Source organism: Syngnathoides biaculeatus, chromosome 5, assembly GCF_019802595.1.
Source record: "Syngnathoides biaculeatus isolate LvHL_M chromosome 5, ASM1980259v1, whole genome shotgun sequence".
In the NCBI taxonomy this organism is placed as follows: Eukaryota; Metazoa; Chordata; class Actinopteri; order Syngnathiformes; family Syngnathidae; genus Syngnathoides; species Syngnathoides biaculeatus.
Window position 1 is genome coordinate 17,569,937 of NC_084644.1, and position 15,753 is coordinate 17,585,689.

The 15,753-nt window shown below is 41.9% G+C and overlaps 1 protein-coding gene across 5 annotated transcripts in view; it reads right to left on the bottom strand.

The window, feature by feature from the left end:
• The window catches only part of LOC133500420 (intermembrane lipid transfer protein VPS13B-like), a 506,059-nt gene that overhangs the window by 86,429 nt on the left and 403,877 nt on the right, over positions 1 to 15,753 (bottom strand). For 4 of the 5 annotated variants that reach the window (XM_061819054.1, XM_061819055.1, XM_061819056.1 and 1 more), the window contains exons 42-45: positions 7,057 to 7,253; positions 2,043 to 2,224; positions 1,730 to 1,950; positions 1,495 to 1,626 (exon numbers count right to left, since the gene is read on the bottom strand). In XM_061819054.1, coding sequence (XP_061675038.1) covers positions 1,495 to 1,626; positions 1,730 to 1,950; positions 2,043 to 2,224; positions 7,057 to 7,253 — 732 coding nt within the window. Of the gene's footprint in view, positions 1 to 184; positions 270 to 1,494; positions 1,627 to 1,729; positions 1,951 to 2,042; positions 2,225 to 7,056; positions 7,254 to 15,753 lie in introns of all 5 variants that reach the window. The other variant, XM_061819057.1, reaches the window with a different exon arrangement.

Sequence of the window (15,753 nt, forward strand, 5' to 3'; positions counted from 1 at the left end):
TTTTTTCTGCCTTGTGCCATGTTAGGACACTCACTCACATCCTGCTGGTCCTATATATGTTTTTTTTCCCAATATTTTGTAGAGTGCACGATTTGTCGCTTTAAACTGCTCCCTTTGCACAATTGACATTGTTAAACTTATTTTTATAGATTTTACATCTTGCACATCTTATAAGGAACAGTACCTATAAACGGAAATGTCTCTTGTTCTTTGGTCTTGTTGCTACGTTGTTCCTTGTTCTGCACGTCGTACCAGGGCAGCACCGACTGCTGGAAAAAAATTCCTTGTGTTTTTACACACTTGGCCATTAAATCTGACTTTGATTACTCTCTTTCCTCAAAACAAGGAATATACCTGATAGTGTCAATGACCAGCTACATAAAAGAAGATTAGGTGAGTATAAATGTTAACTTTCATCATGAATATAGCGGTATAGGCTATAGAATAACTGAGCCATATTTTTGTGTGTGTGTGAGTGTGTGTGTAAATACGCTAACACTCACAGGTAGACGTTTATCATTGAGATGAAGTTTCTTAATAGAATAAGTTTTTCATTTTTTTTTTTCACAAGTCCCGTTAGGGGCTCCATAACTGAATGAAGAACAGAAAACGTTTTGTTGTTGCTATGTTCGTACTAAACAATTAAAAATGCAAAAGCTCATTTTATATAGCATTCTTTCTTGATGCTTGTTGGTATTAAAAAATGAAAGAAACTTAATGGGCAAGTTTAAACATTACCTAAAGAACAATTTGAGGTCAACTGTTGTTTCACTTATTGTTTTTTTTAAACAACTTGAAAGACCAGAACATTTTTGACAGATGCAAACATTATCCAGTCGCACTAAAAAGAGAGTAGGTATTCATACACTTTCTCAACATTGTAAATACTGAGGGCCTGATTCTGCCACAAGAAGGAGTCATGTCAAATCTCTTCTGACAAAACTCTTTTCAACTCTGCATTTCATTAGATTTGGGTCATTTACTTTCAGCACATTGCAACAATTGTTACAAAATTCTCCTGAGGCAGTTTTTCAGGAGTATCATCCTAAGTTTTAAATGCAATGTTTTGCAGCATGGGCCGATGTATCTAATTCAAACACACTTAGGTGAGTTAAATCAAACAATACTTGGCTTTTATGTGGCTGCTGGTTTTGTTTTTGAAGACTTATTTTCTATAATCATATGATTTTATTCCACTAACCTTTCTAATTTCTTCACTTCCAACTTAATTTTGCATTACAAAATCTTATTTTGAAATATGGCATTCTCGACCACTTTTACACCGGCAGCCAACAGCACACAATCTACAGTGACTGAACATACAATGTAACGTCTGCTTTTTGGGATCTGAATAAATCAGACCCTTACAGGTACTGTTTTAAAAACAGATTTTCTATTAAAAGTGAAATTTCGGGGAAAAGCTTCTGGATTACTAATATATCAGATGTGATTTAATAACAATGTATATTCAATATATATTGTTGTCTGTATTACCTGTTGCCAGCTTTGCAGGGCAGTGTCCAATGTGTGGATGGCATACTGACTGACTGTGGCAAACATTGGTTCCATAAAGAAGTTTGCATGCAACACACTGCTCTGTGGACAATACGTGGCTGTAGCCTGACCCTGAAACAGCACATAAAAGTAAAGCAGATCACTTAATCAACGGACATGCAATGCAGTTCTATACCACTGCACACACATATTCTTTAACTGTATTAATATCTACCTGTACTACACAGGGCTGCAGAACCTGCAGGAGTGTTAAGTTTCGATACTCCAAAAGCTTGCAGTCTAGCTGGGTGGAAAAGTTGAACTCCTGACAAAGCCTTGGTCCATTGGTCCACTGACGCAAGAAGATCTGTGGTTCCGAAGTACCGACAATCATGAAATCTTGTTTCTGAGGCATCTTCCTGTCTGGCAGGAAGGGTCGAAGTTTTTGAGCTGGAACTGTGAAAAGAGGGAGTATTAAACAAAACTAAACTGATTCCAACTTTATATGTTAGCTAAGTTTGGTATGAAACAGTTTTCTGAACCCTGACCTGTTTCCAGTTGTTCTAGATGGTGGCTGAGGTGAACTTGAATCTGTGCTATCTGGAGGGACACACCCAAGGAAGGGACAAACCAAGGTGCAAAGCAGGAGTCCACGCGGGTGCATGCTGCCAGGGCCATGGGAGATACCAACTGATCGCATGGTAGTTGGGATCCAGTCTCACTATCTGAACTGAAGGCAATAAAGAGAAACAGATTTGAGACTTCAGAGAGATTCAGAATTCATATGGGAGGAAAAGCGATGCCACTTCAAAAAAAATTTCTGAGAAAAACAAACATGGGGAAAATTTGCATCTTAAAAGGCTGCAACTTTACCATCTAACAACTTTTACTACTGATGACTGAAAATGAAGTGATAAGACATTTGACAAATTTAAGGAAAAGCCTCATTCAATGAACAAGCCCAAATGTCCAGAGAGACAAAGCCACCGATCAAGCTATCTGCCTTTTTACATATAGTAAACATGTATGTATATACAGGATGATCAATATTTATATTAATTTATAAGTATCTTCTACAGTATATATAAGTAACATTATGTTCATCTTCTTCTTTTCCTTTCGGCTTGTTCTGTTAGGAGTCTCCACAACGTGTCATCTTTTTCCATCTAAGCCTATCTCATGCATCTTCTTCTCTAACACTCACTGTCCTCATGTCCTCCCTCATAACATCCATCAACCCTTTCTTTGGTCTTCCTCTCGCTCTTTTGCCTGGCAGCTCCATCCTCAGCAGCCTTTACCAATATACTCACACTCTCGCCTCTGAACATGTCCCAACCATTGAAGTATGCTCTCTCTAACCTTGTCTCCAAAACATCAGACTTTGGCTGTCCTTCGGCATCTTCATTTCTGTTACTTCCAGTTCTGCTTCCTGTTGTTTCTTCAGTGCCACCGTATCTAATCCTGAATTGAACCCTGGTCCTCAGAACTGGTTGGTGCCTGTCGTGGCAGTAACCCCAGGTGGACGTAGACTGAAACCAACAGTGAGGGATGTTGTCAAGCTGAAGGAGGAGTTCTACCGGGCATTTTTAGCCTGCGGGACTCTCGAAGCAGCAGATAGGTACCGGCTGGCCAAGCGGAATGTAACTTTGGTGGTCACTGAGGCAAAAACCAGAGTGTGGGAGGGGTTCAGTGAAGCCAGGAAAAACGACTTCAGGACGGCTACAAGGAAATTCTGGTCCACCATCCACCGTCTCAGGAGGGGGAAGCAGTGCACTGTCAATACTGTGTGTAGTGGGGATGGGGCACTGCTGACCTCAACTCGGGATGTTGTGAGTCAGTGGGGAGAATAGTTTGAAGACCTCCTCGGTTCCACCAACACGCCTTCTCATGAGGAACCTGAGTCTGGGTTATCTGAGGCGGGATCTTCTATCTCTGGGGTTGAGGTCACCGAGGTGGGTAAAAAGCTCCTTGGTGGCAGGGCCCTGGGGGTGAGTGAAATTCGCCCAGAGTTCCTAAAGGGTCTGGATGTTGTGGGGCTGTCCTGGTTAACACACCTCTGCAACACTATGTGGAGATCGGAGACAGTGTCTCTGGATTGGCATACTGGGGTGGTGGTCCCCCTTTTCAGGAAGGAGGAACCGGAGGGTGTGTTCCAACTATAGGGGGAATCACACTCCTCAGCCTCAATGGTAAGGTCTATTCAGGGGTGCTGGAGAGGAGGGTCCATCGGGAAGTGGAATCTCAGATCCAGGAGGAGTAATGTGTTTTTTGTCTAGGCCGTGGAACAGTGGACCAGCTCTACACCCTTGGCAGGATACTCGAGGGTGCATGGGAGTTTGCCCAACCAGTCTACATGTGTTTTGTGGACTTGGAGAAGGCGTTCGACCATGTCCCTCAGGGAGTAGTGTGGGGGGTTCTTCGGGAGTATGGGGTACCGAAACCCCTGGTATGGGCTGTTTGGTCCCTGTGAGACCGCTGTCAGAGTTTGGTCCGCATTGCCAGCAATAACTCGGACTCGTTTCCGGTGAGAGTTGGACTCCCCCAAGGCTGCCCGTTGTCATCTATTTTGTTCACAATTTTTATGGACAAAATTTCTAGGCATGGCTGAGGCGTAGAGGGTGTCCGGCTTGGTGGCCTCAGCATTGCATCTCTGGTCTTTTCAGAGGATGTGGTTCTGTTGGCTTCATGTTGTTGGTCTCCAAAGGTCCTTGGAGTGGTTTGCAGCCGAGTGTGAAGCGGCTGGAAAGAGAATCAGCACCTCCAAATCAGAGGCCATGGTCCTCAGCCGGAAAAGGCTGGCGTTCCCCCTCCGGGTTTGGGATGAGATCATCCCTCAAGTGGAGCTCAAGTATCTTGGGGTCTTGTTCACGAGTGAGGGAAGAATGCAGCGGGAGAACAACAGACCGATCGGTGTAGTGTCTGCAGTGATGCGAACTTTGTATCGGTCTGTTGTGGTAAAGAGAGAGCCAAGTAGAAAGGCGAAGTTCTCAATTTAGTCAGTCAATCTACGTTCCTACCCTCTCCTATGGGCATAAGCTGTGGGTCATGACCGAAAGAACAAGATCCTGGATCCAAGTGGCCGAACTGAGTTTCCTCTGTAGGGTGTCCGAGTTCTACCTTTAAGATAGGGTGAGAAGATCGGTCATCCGGGAGGGGCTCGGTGTTGAGCTGCTGCTCCTCTGCATGGAAAGGAACCAGATGAGGTGGCTGGGGCATCTGATTCGGATGCCTCACTGTTGAGGTGTTCCGGGCATGTCCCACTGGAAAGAGACCACGGGGACGACCCGGGACACGCTGGGGAGACTATGTCTCTCGGCTGGCCTGGGAACGCCTTGGGATCCCACTGGAAGAGCAGGAAGAAGTGGCTGGGGAAAGGGAAGTCTGGGTATCCCTACTGAAGCTACTTCCCCGCAACCCGACCCGGAGAAGTGGTAGAAAGTGGATGGATGGATTGATGGATGGATATACCTCTTGTGGCAGAAGGCATTAAAATGAACACAAAATTGAAGAAAAAAGGGTTGTCAATTTTTTTTTCAAAGACTGTATAGGCATTAAAACCTTATCAAAATTGATACATTTTAATCTGAAATATATATTTTTAAAAAGGCACATCTTATCGGAAAAATAGTAATTATTTACAATGAAGTGGCCCGCAACCCTCGTAGTGGCATGACAAGATTCATTAAACAATTACTGCTGCTGCTGCTGTTTCCTCTCTTGGACATTAGATATACAATGTTTGATAGTGCTGAATAGGAGGTAACTCAATTAAAGCAAATACCATTTGCTCAGTAATTTGCTGGTCCACCATATTGACTCTAGCAGGAAATACTGTGCTGGAGACCTAAAGGTATAGCATGGCATACCTTAAAAGAGAAAAGCATTGAACGGTGATGTTTTCTAATATAATTTGTATGTTGAAGTATTTTTTTTCTCCTTAAAATTAAAGAACGGCAGTTGAAATGAGTGAGTTGGGGGAGTGGTTGATCAAAAAAGACAATTTAAACAATGAACATCTACTATTTGTTGGATGATTATAATGAAAGTCAGATGTACATTTAGTTTTACAGTCTTTCTGGAATGTTTTTCACTGTTTTCGTGCCTTTTTTCGATCCTTCCTTTTCTGCTCGTGTAGCTCTGTAATCCTCACAGAATGTGGGCTTGGCAAATTCTATTCCACTTAAAGTTCCCTAAATCTCAGGAGGAAACAGGGAAGAGGGGAAATAAGTGAATTAAGATGGGAAGACATTGGAAAAAAAAAAAAGAGCGCGTGAAGCCCATAAGAAGTCAGAAGGTGTTCGCTGACATATTGAAGAAGAGAAGCAGTGGTAGTAAGACTGGATGACCAAACACATTCTTTCTGAGGTGTTACAAGTTGACCCAACCCTTCTGGCAAGTTGTGAGCCAAACCAAAGGGGGCTTTTGCTGCTTGTGCTTCCCGTGAGCTTTCCCTCGATTAGATACACTCAAGGTAAGCAGGAAGGAATCCGGATGGGGCCTGACAGGCACTTGGTGTGCTGGGAAATCTCATTAGGCCGATCTGAACGCGTTCCAAACCCACATCCAGCTCCTGCTCACTATATGTGGGACAAGGGACACATTGGTAACTCTTTCCACTTAGTTGCCTAGATGTGGCTTTCCCCTTACTTTCACTTGTACCCATTCTAGATTTATATGCAAACAGTACAGCAGAAATAGCTCAATATATCACCTCAACACACAAGAACGTAAGCTCCAGTCAGTCTACAGACAGGCAAGTTACACATGGATATTAAATGTGAGGACACCAAGTCATTGGACAAAAAAACCCTTACAATCTTCTGGAGGACTTTCTATAACATTTTAGAATGTGTCTTTTGGATTTTTTTGTCCATTCAACCAGATGAGCATTTGCGAGGTAAGAAGTTACTGATGCTGGATGAGAAGGGTAACGGTTAGGCTCACTACTTGTCTTCTCATTCATCACCAATGTCTTTAGGATGGAACCCACTCGCATATTTGATGGGGTTGAAATCAGGTCTGTGCAGGCCAGTCAAGTTCTTCCACACCACATTCTTCCAACACAGGTTTTTACGGTCCTTGCTGTGTGCTGTGGCACAGTCATGCTAGAACAAAGTATTTTGTTTAAGCTTCCTCAAAGTATGAAGCAGAATTTAGAAAAAATGTTTATGAGCGCTGTAGCATTACAGTTCAGGAGGAACTTAAACCCGGTTTTCCGTTCAGTTTGGATTGGGAAAACTTGATCTCGCTTGACGAACAGCTTTAAATGTTTTTGTCTGTCGTATTCCAACACTACATTTCTAAAGGAATCTTTGAATTTCCTTCCCATTCCATTCTTTTTTCCAGTTGTGAGACATATGTGATAACTGTCTGTCGATCAGACATTGGGCACCAGTACGAGTTTGACATTTTGCAACCTTTTACAATGGAAACACAAAACTTGTACTGAAACAGATCATGCTGTTAGCAGAAAAGGGATGGTCTGGAGTAATCTATGCTAGCTCCTTAATTGATTGAGTAGTGGGTCTCCACAATACAACAATAATAACATAATCTTTTTACCTCTGCTCATCTCCTGCCTCATTGTTATTATTGAGGACAATCCTCCAAACATCTGAGGCCACCAACTCCTTCTGGTGATCGGTGAGGCTCAGGCTGGGAAGCTGCAGCTGGCAGGTGTGGCTCTCTGACAGACTGAAGTCCTGATATGGAACAAAGGTCTGCTGGAGCTCATCCCAGTATTCGAGGCTGCACGGTACCTGGAAAAAAGGCACAAAATAACATGCTTTTTATTCATACAGGATATACAACCATGTGAATGTGCACAAGACAGTGGTGATCTCAGATTTGAGGCCACACTGGTGACTTAAATAACTCAGTCGGAATGTCTGCTAGTTTTAGTTTGCATGGTGACCAGGATATGGAGGGTCCAAGAGGATTTTGGATCCTAATGTTTTAGTTCTGGCAGCATCCACCTGAATCCTTTCCAGTACCCCCCCAGTCCCACGCAAAAAAAAAAGAAAAAAAAGAATTTTTTTTTTTTAATGACAAAACTATCATTCTAGTATTGTACTTTATAAAAACATACAGTCAGGGTCAGACTTTCTTAAACATGAATGCCCATGTACAAGGTACAATATAGACATCTCTCTGGTCCTTGTAGAGGATGAAGACTAGATGACTCTGAATACTGTCATATTCAATGTCTGTGTTGCAGAACCATTTGTGGCCAGCCATAAGAAAAATAGCAACAATTACACAATTTGCGTAAAACATAAAAGCTTTTTTTCCCCAAAGTTCTTTTTTTCATGGAGAAGCCACTCACTCCAAGTTCCAATTAAAAACAAGGGGGGTTAGGAAACCTTAAACTTTGTTTTAGAATGTGTGTTGTTTGTGGTGAAAATATCTGCAACAGCTCGGGGGGTGTGGGAATAAAACAGTAAATTACCATCATGGCTTTCATTGACTATTCAAGTGTTTTTGTTTCTTTTTTTTTTGGCCAATAAAATCCCTGTTTCAAAGCAACCACAATGCTACCTAATCATCTGCATTATACTAGAGAACATATCAAACATAGATGTGAACAATAAATACTCTAGGGTGCTGGACCAGCCCGAGTAACGGACATGCCTATCATTCTCATTGAAGGAAATTAAATTTATCTCATACAATTTTCATGAAGTTATTTTTCCCCCACAATGACAAAGCATATGCTATCAATCGACAACATTTGGTAAAAGATATTAGTACATGTGAAAAGTTACACTCATAATTGTACAGCGTTGTGTGGAACATTATGCAGTACAATGTGCCGGCCTCCTTGTCCTTTTGGCTTTCTTACTCTCCACATACACAACTTTGACCTCCCGAGCTCAGTGTTTCTACCAGCACAGATCAGCATTTGACCTATGTAATGCATAAAACACAAGGACAAAATATTGTATTCTGACGGAAGGGGACCTGTAAGCACTTGGGCTTCGATGGATCATTTATTTGTATCTCTATTCATTCACCATTTATATTTATTCATTTAGTTAGTTGGTTTCCCAAATTAATCTCTCTTGTTCAGGACAATACATTATTTTAACTTGAGGTTCAAAACCCTGCAAACACACTAATACAGCCTTGACTGACAGAATAGCGGCATTGCAATCATTTTCAATTGAATGAAAAATACTTTCCAGTATGCCCCTACACAAATTAAGCTTTTTTTGGAGGGTGGTGGGGGGTCCTGTTCGGCTGTTAGCCCAAGCTGAATGGAGGGTCTTTATTCCTTTTGTGTTGAAATAATTTTGTTGCATCAGAGTGGAGTTTTTCAGCTGTTGCTGTGTTTTCTTAGTACATGTATTATAATTGCTGTTTATTGAGAATCAGACTCAATCAGTTGAACAGAAAGTTTCTAGAGGGGGAAGTGAAATAATGACAAAGCACTAGTTGTAAACAGGATGAGAAAAGTAAACCAATACATATCTACAACAATGAAACATTAGGTATGAGCGTTGCATGGGGGTCTCGTGGTACTCAATGTGAGGGACGGACAGGACAAGATGAACAGGACAAGGACAGTAGAAGAAGCATACAGGACAAGAGTCGTAAACCCGGCTGTATAACTAAGTGTAGTTTGATTGACTATGTTAATTATAAAAGTCTATAAGATGAGAGTGTGAGTGAGGGGATATCAAATGCTCATGAGTGATTTGTTGTGATGAGCGGCTCCACATCCAGCAAATGAGTTAGATTAAGCTACTTTTGTTGTCAACTAAACACAAAGCTTTTGATACGTTACTGCCCTATTATGGCAATGTTGTTATTCATTTAAAAAACAAGTTCATTTCTCATCAAGTCATAAAAGCTGTCATGCTCCTGGCTTCCTGCCCAGGCTGGGCGTGACCAGGCAATTAGTCAGCGCACACCTGCACATTGTCCCGGCTGATTACACCCGGTACATATAGGACCCGGGGGATGACTAGTCCTTCGCCAGATCGTTGCCATTCATGCCTCGTTCCTGCGCTCCCGTTTGTCTGACTTCTGCCTTCTGTGTGCAGACCCACACCTGTCCCCTGACCACCCTCGTAAGCCTGCCGTTACTATTAGCTCTGCTTGTTTGGACTGTCTGCCTGATTCCTGACCTTGGACCCAATAAAGGTTTCCTCTGTACGGCCTGCTTGTCTCTGGAGTCGTGCATTTGGGTCCGCCCTCGAGCTTCGTTCGTGACAAAAGCCAAATAATTTCATCCACAAAACATTAATAAAGCATGAGATGACAATTCATATCCATAAAAACACTGTATGACTGCAGCATAAGTTAACTGCAGGCGCAGCATAAGTTAACTGCAGGCTACAAGACATCCATTTGCATGTAAGTCCTCGAGCTGCTAACACACTGAATTTCAATCAGGTTATGTGAACATTTTCACAGTCCGATGGCTGGCAGGGTGCCATTCATTTCTGTGACAGTGAGGCAAAATTAGCACATATGTGGTGGGTGGGTGCTCCTGTATGAACGAAACCCAGTTCTCAGGTTTCATTGACCACCTGCAGAACCCTGCTACTGATGGATCAGTAGTGGCAGGGAGCTCTCAGCAGCCCACCTGATAAATCCCAGACACCAAGACATGAATGTATGTGTGGAGTGAATTGGTCTATATAAATCAAATTGTTTACTAATGCTATGGTGCTCCCAAGACAATTTGGAACTGTCGAGAGGGCAAGTATGCATATGTGCAGTGTGAACTCCCTTTACTTTGTATGTGGGGGTATGAACCTTGATCAAATGAGGTAACCATTGTTTACATTGTGTTTGAAATGCCACATAGGGCTTCCTGGAATCAACTTTTCATAATTGTAGCCGACAGAGTTGTGCACCTGCAACCTTAGCACTTGCCACTGGAGCGGAAATTTATAGTCTCTAAAGAGAATTCCAGGAACTTTTTTTTCCCCACTTCATTCTATCCACAAACATCAGATATGATTACATAATGTTTATACAAAAGAACAGAAAGTGTTGCATTTTATCAAGTTCTTAACACTAGACCATTTATTCACTTTTTTTTTTGCCTGGGCTAAATTGCGTTTTTATTATTTATCATGTTTACAACAACATAACAGACTTGACATTATACATTGCCAATGAAATTGAAATATTTTTCCTTGAATTAAAAAGCTTCGACAAAAGTATGGGCATTACTATTGAGAAACCATAGCCATTTGATGCAGAATAACAAAATTTCTAGTGGCTTCAAAATGGTTTAAACATGAAAAAAAAAACCCCACACAATTGTCCAAATATTTCTTGATTTGACTTTAGGTGGAAAATAGAGCTTTGTATTTGTTACCCGTTTGTGTTCAGGAGAAGATAATAATGAATATTATGTATGTATATTACATAAGAACTGTATATACAGCGGTTCCTACGAAGGGTAAGTAAATACGGTCTGTGTATTGTCAGTTTCAACGTGATTGTGTGTGTATCTTATCTGATGAACAAACTAACTATAAGTAAGTCACACACGCTCTGCCGCAAGTCTTTAACGACTTGATGATGTAAGACTGCCAGGTTACCCTATTTCTTTAGATAAAGTTACAATTTGAAAGCTGCTCAAATGCCAAGAAAATGTACATATGATGAGGGAAAGTACAGTAAATATTCAAACTATTATTTATATATTTCTTTACATCAAGTACGGCTGGCTGATCTGACTTCCATCACTGTCAAGCATTTCAGTTTCTGCCAAACCTCAAACTATTATTTTGCATGGAGTTACTTGTCTTGGACTGATTGACACATTACAGTCCCTCTAAAGGATAATTAAAGACAGGCGACCTAAAGCAAACACACAGCATGAAGAAATGATTTAAATTTCCACAATGAACCTAGGTGTGATCTCTGAATCAAAGTTCAAGTATGCCTGTGCAACTGAAGACTCCCCTAGCTTGCTCTGAGGCTCTGACTGCTAACATACCCTGCACTGTTTTCCATGACTTTTATTAAAAAGATCAACACTAATTAGGTCCTCAATTCTGTGACTGCTGTCTATAAATGTAAAAAATTCCACAGCTCACTATGTCAACATCAGCTTGAGCAAATGTTTACTCAGAAGATGCAATGTTTTTTTCTGAATATGACTCCCGTGACCCCAGGTGGGCTAATAAAACCCATTGCAAAAAAGTAATGGAAAAGATTATTTCCTTAGCTCCATTCAAAACTTTAAACTCGCATAGATTATAGATTCAGAATCCAAATTTTAATTTTATAAAATTTAAATTTATTTTTACTTACTTTGGGCTTCCAGGTCATAAAAGTCATGAAACTAGGAATTCAAAAAAATTTGAATAATGTGAAGAAATATGCATAAATTTTGCAGAGTATAAATGTTTTAAACTGTCACACACCAAGCATCTTTTAAAGCCCAACTGACATCCCTGTAAACATTCTAAAATAGATATGTATGTTGTAATGAAAAATACATATAAGATTATTCACTTCAATGTCCATACGAAAAAATAAACGTGAGCGGAGAGCGCATCATCCATATGCAAAGTTGCAGAAGTGTCATTCTACGATATCCAAGTGGTCGCCATATTGGCTGCATCTTCGCAACGAAAACACGCGGTGCACCTTAACTATGGGAGACGAACACGTCCCTTCTGACACGGAAGCTCTTTTCGAAAAGGACAACACCACACAACCGAGTGAAGTTACCGGGGGCAATATTACACGATTGTTTCAAGCCCAAACCGCATCCCCATCCGATCCACTTCCGCGGTGGAGATGAGCCATCGTGTCGCGGCTCATCACAGCCGGCCGGTGTGACTTATGACGGAGGCGAGCGGTACTGCTTTAGGGGGTGTTCATAGACGCCGCAGTACGATGATCAACACAGTCAGCCGGGGTGCTTTACTGCGCGCACGCAGGTGAGTGACGCATTATCAGCTGGGTTATTCAGAGCCGCCCCCGTCCGCAAAGTCCGATGCGCAGCCTTCGCAGAAGCTGTGACCGCCGAATGTGGCGCCTCAGTCAGTGTGGATGATTTTCGGCGCCATGGTGGCATATAATGGAGCCGAAGCGTGCTGCTTTTAGAGGGTTGTTCACAGCCACCGCGGTACGCGATGAACACTATCGAGCCGGGGCACATTACTGCGCACACAAGCCTGAGTGAGACAATGTTGGCTGGGTTCTTCAGCAGCCCGACGCCGTCCGACGCGCACATCGACATATTTCATATGCGGATCTTTTGTTACGTTATGAGAGACTGATTACGTGGTCCGCCACAAACTATTATTTTTTTTAGTAGCTGAAAACACACCTACCTGTGATTTGGAACCCATGAAGGTCTCGTCCTCTGCACCCACTTTTCACAACGAACCGGCTCTCTTTCAAACTTATGAAGGGTAATTCCATTCTCCCAAGTGTTAAAGCAATGTCCAGCAATGCAATGAGCCGGCATTTTGGCTAACACGAAGTAACAACAACCTACCTTCCCGGAGGTAAAACTAAAGGAAACAAACGAGTCCACTAGGGGGTGCCTCTGTCTTGTACGTCACTTCCTGCTTCTTCTCGAAAACAAATCCCTCGAGAGGATTTTCATGGCGGGAGTTACAAAAAGCTGTATATATATAAAATTTTGTGGTGGAAAAACGCATGGGCCCATATCGGCTGTCGTTTTTTCATTAATAACATACTAAAAATTACCCATGTCATAACACTTGACCTTTAAGATCAAAGAGCCTGCATAGGTTTTCCCGGCTGTCATTATATTGATTCAGTTTGGTTCAATTGTCTCAGTTGGGCTCAATTTGGGGAAGATTGCAGACTTGACTGGGCAGCCAACTCATTGGATCTAAAGGCCACTGAGAATCTACGGGGTATTATCAACAAGAAAATGAGGGCCACCAGACCCAAAAACAAAGAACATTGATAGCAAGCATCAAGGGAATCTGGGCTTCCAAAATGCCCAGGCAATGCCACAGGCCAATTTCCTCATTGACACAGCACAATGACGTATTGATTAAAGTAGAGGGATTCCCAACCAAGTATTGATAATTAAGATTAATTCATTCATTTCCATGCCGCTCATCCTCACTAAGGCTGTGGGCGTTCTGGAGCCTAGCCCAGCTATCTTCGGGTGAGAGGCGGGGTACACCCTGAACTGGTTGCCAGCTAACCCCAGGGCACATAGAAACAAACATCCATTGACATTCCCATTCGCACCTACGGACAACTTAAAGTCTTCATTTACTGCATGTTTTTGGGATGTGGGAGGATCCCGGAGTAGCCAGAGAAAACCCATGCAGGCACGGATAGGACATGCAAATTCTATCCAGGCGAGGCCAGGATATGAACCCTGGTTATAAGAACTGTGAGACTGATATGCTAACCAGTCGAGCACAATGCCGCCCAAACATGTACATATAATTTTAAAAGTACAAAATTTTGATTGATTTAATGTAAACTTAATGCTGCTCCTTTTTTATAGTATTCACAGTTTTTGAATTCCATGTTTTGTGGGTTTTATTAGCTGGAAATCAGAAATAAATTACTAGTTGAATTTTTTTGCCCAGAATCTATAATCAATGATTGTTTATTTTTTGAATGGAATTATGGAAACAAGTACATTTTTCCATTATTTTTCTTAAAGGGTCTGTATATGTTCAAGGTACTCTTTGGAAAATCAGGGTTAAGTTATTGTGGCAAAGTTGCAAAGAGAGACACTGGCATTTTTGGTAGATGAGGTATAAAATCTCAAAATCAAATTAAACTACATGAACAACAGTTTCTTTTTAAAGTGCCTTAGTGCTGTCCTGTAAAACAATAATTATCTTGGCTGAAACACATTTGAGCTATTTTTATGCCAATGTTGCGCCTAAAGAGAAACAGCTCACAGACTTTCCTTAAGGTTTTTTTGATTGGAGTCTGATAGCTCTATCGTCCTCACAGTTGTGTCAGACAGCAAAGTACATTATCCTTCAGTAATGGAATGCTAGTCACAGAAGTTATGCTTCAAATTTTTGTCAATCCATTCCAGCCGTAGAACAAAGTTACCTTTGTGAGTGGCTAGCATAGATGGCTAACAAAGAGCGAAAAGCGCGGCCAATGGGTTAAAACGTCAACCCGGAAGCCTCCCGCTGAGGGATCACACCCCTTAGACAATCCCCTTGCACGGCCACTATGGCGGTGGAGAGGGCCATCTCTGGGGCGGATTACGTTCCAAAAACACACTGTTCCGTAAATGCACAACCGTTAACTGATCATAAGAACAGAATTCCAAATGTATTCCAAAACTGATTACTCACAGAATATTCAGGGAAAATAAATGAATAAAAACAATACATGGTGGCAAAAACCCAGCCCCTCGAGGGAGAGCTCACCAGACACCACTGATACTGCAACACGTTAAAGGGCTTGAGGCATGATCAATTGCACTTTTGACTTTCTTGTGAGAAAACAATGTTTTTGTTGTGTGAGAGAACACCCAACTGGATGCTGTGACCATTGGTGAACTGAAATAATATTCGTCCATCCATTTTCTTAGCCATTTATTGTCACAAGGGACGTGGGCATTGTTGGAGCCAAGCCCAACTCTCTTCAGGCAGGAGGTAGGGTACACCCCAAACAGGAATATTTTTTTGTAAACCAGTTTCTTTGTGAGCCCGGGGGTTCAGGAACCGAGGTTTCACTGTGCAGTAGTGATGTGTTGGTAAATGGTGGGAGAGGTGAGAATTCTGAGTGTTATGCACCAAGTGTTGTGTACCATGAGTGAGGTTGTCTCTGGTGATAGAACTCCTATGATTGGCATACTAAATCAATTCAAGTCAGGAGAAATAATCCTGGACTTGACCAAGATAGCTATCAGAGAACATAATAGGACTACTCATAAACTGATGTCCAACCCCAAACTAAAAAAAACTCGAGGATAACCTTGACTATAAACTGTAACATACAGTACAGTGTAGTATTGAGAAAAGGCAAATGTATTTCATTTATTTACTTATTTCTGACGGTCACATTTACAGTAGAGCTTTGTTTCATCTCTCAAGGAGTTTAAAGAAGTGCTTGTAAATTGACAGCCTGTGATAAAAGCCCCTATAACCTTCTCCTATCTGGACTTTCCCACCAATTTTATCATTTAGTGTTCATTTTTTTTTTTTTTTGGGGGGGGGGGGGGGCACAGTGACCGACTGCTTAGCACATCGGCCTCAGACTTCTGAAGATTGGGTTCAAATCTCGGCTCCGTCTGCATGGCATTTTCTTGTTCTTCTC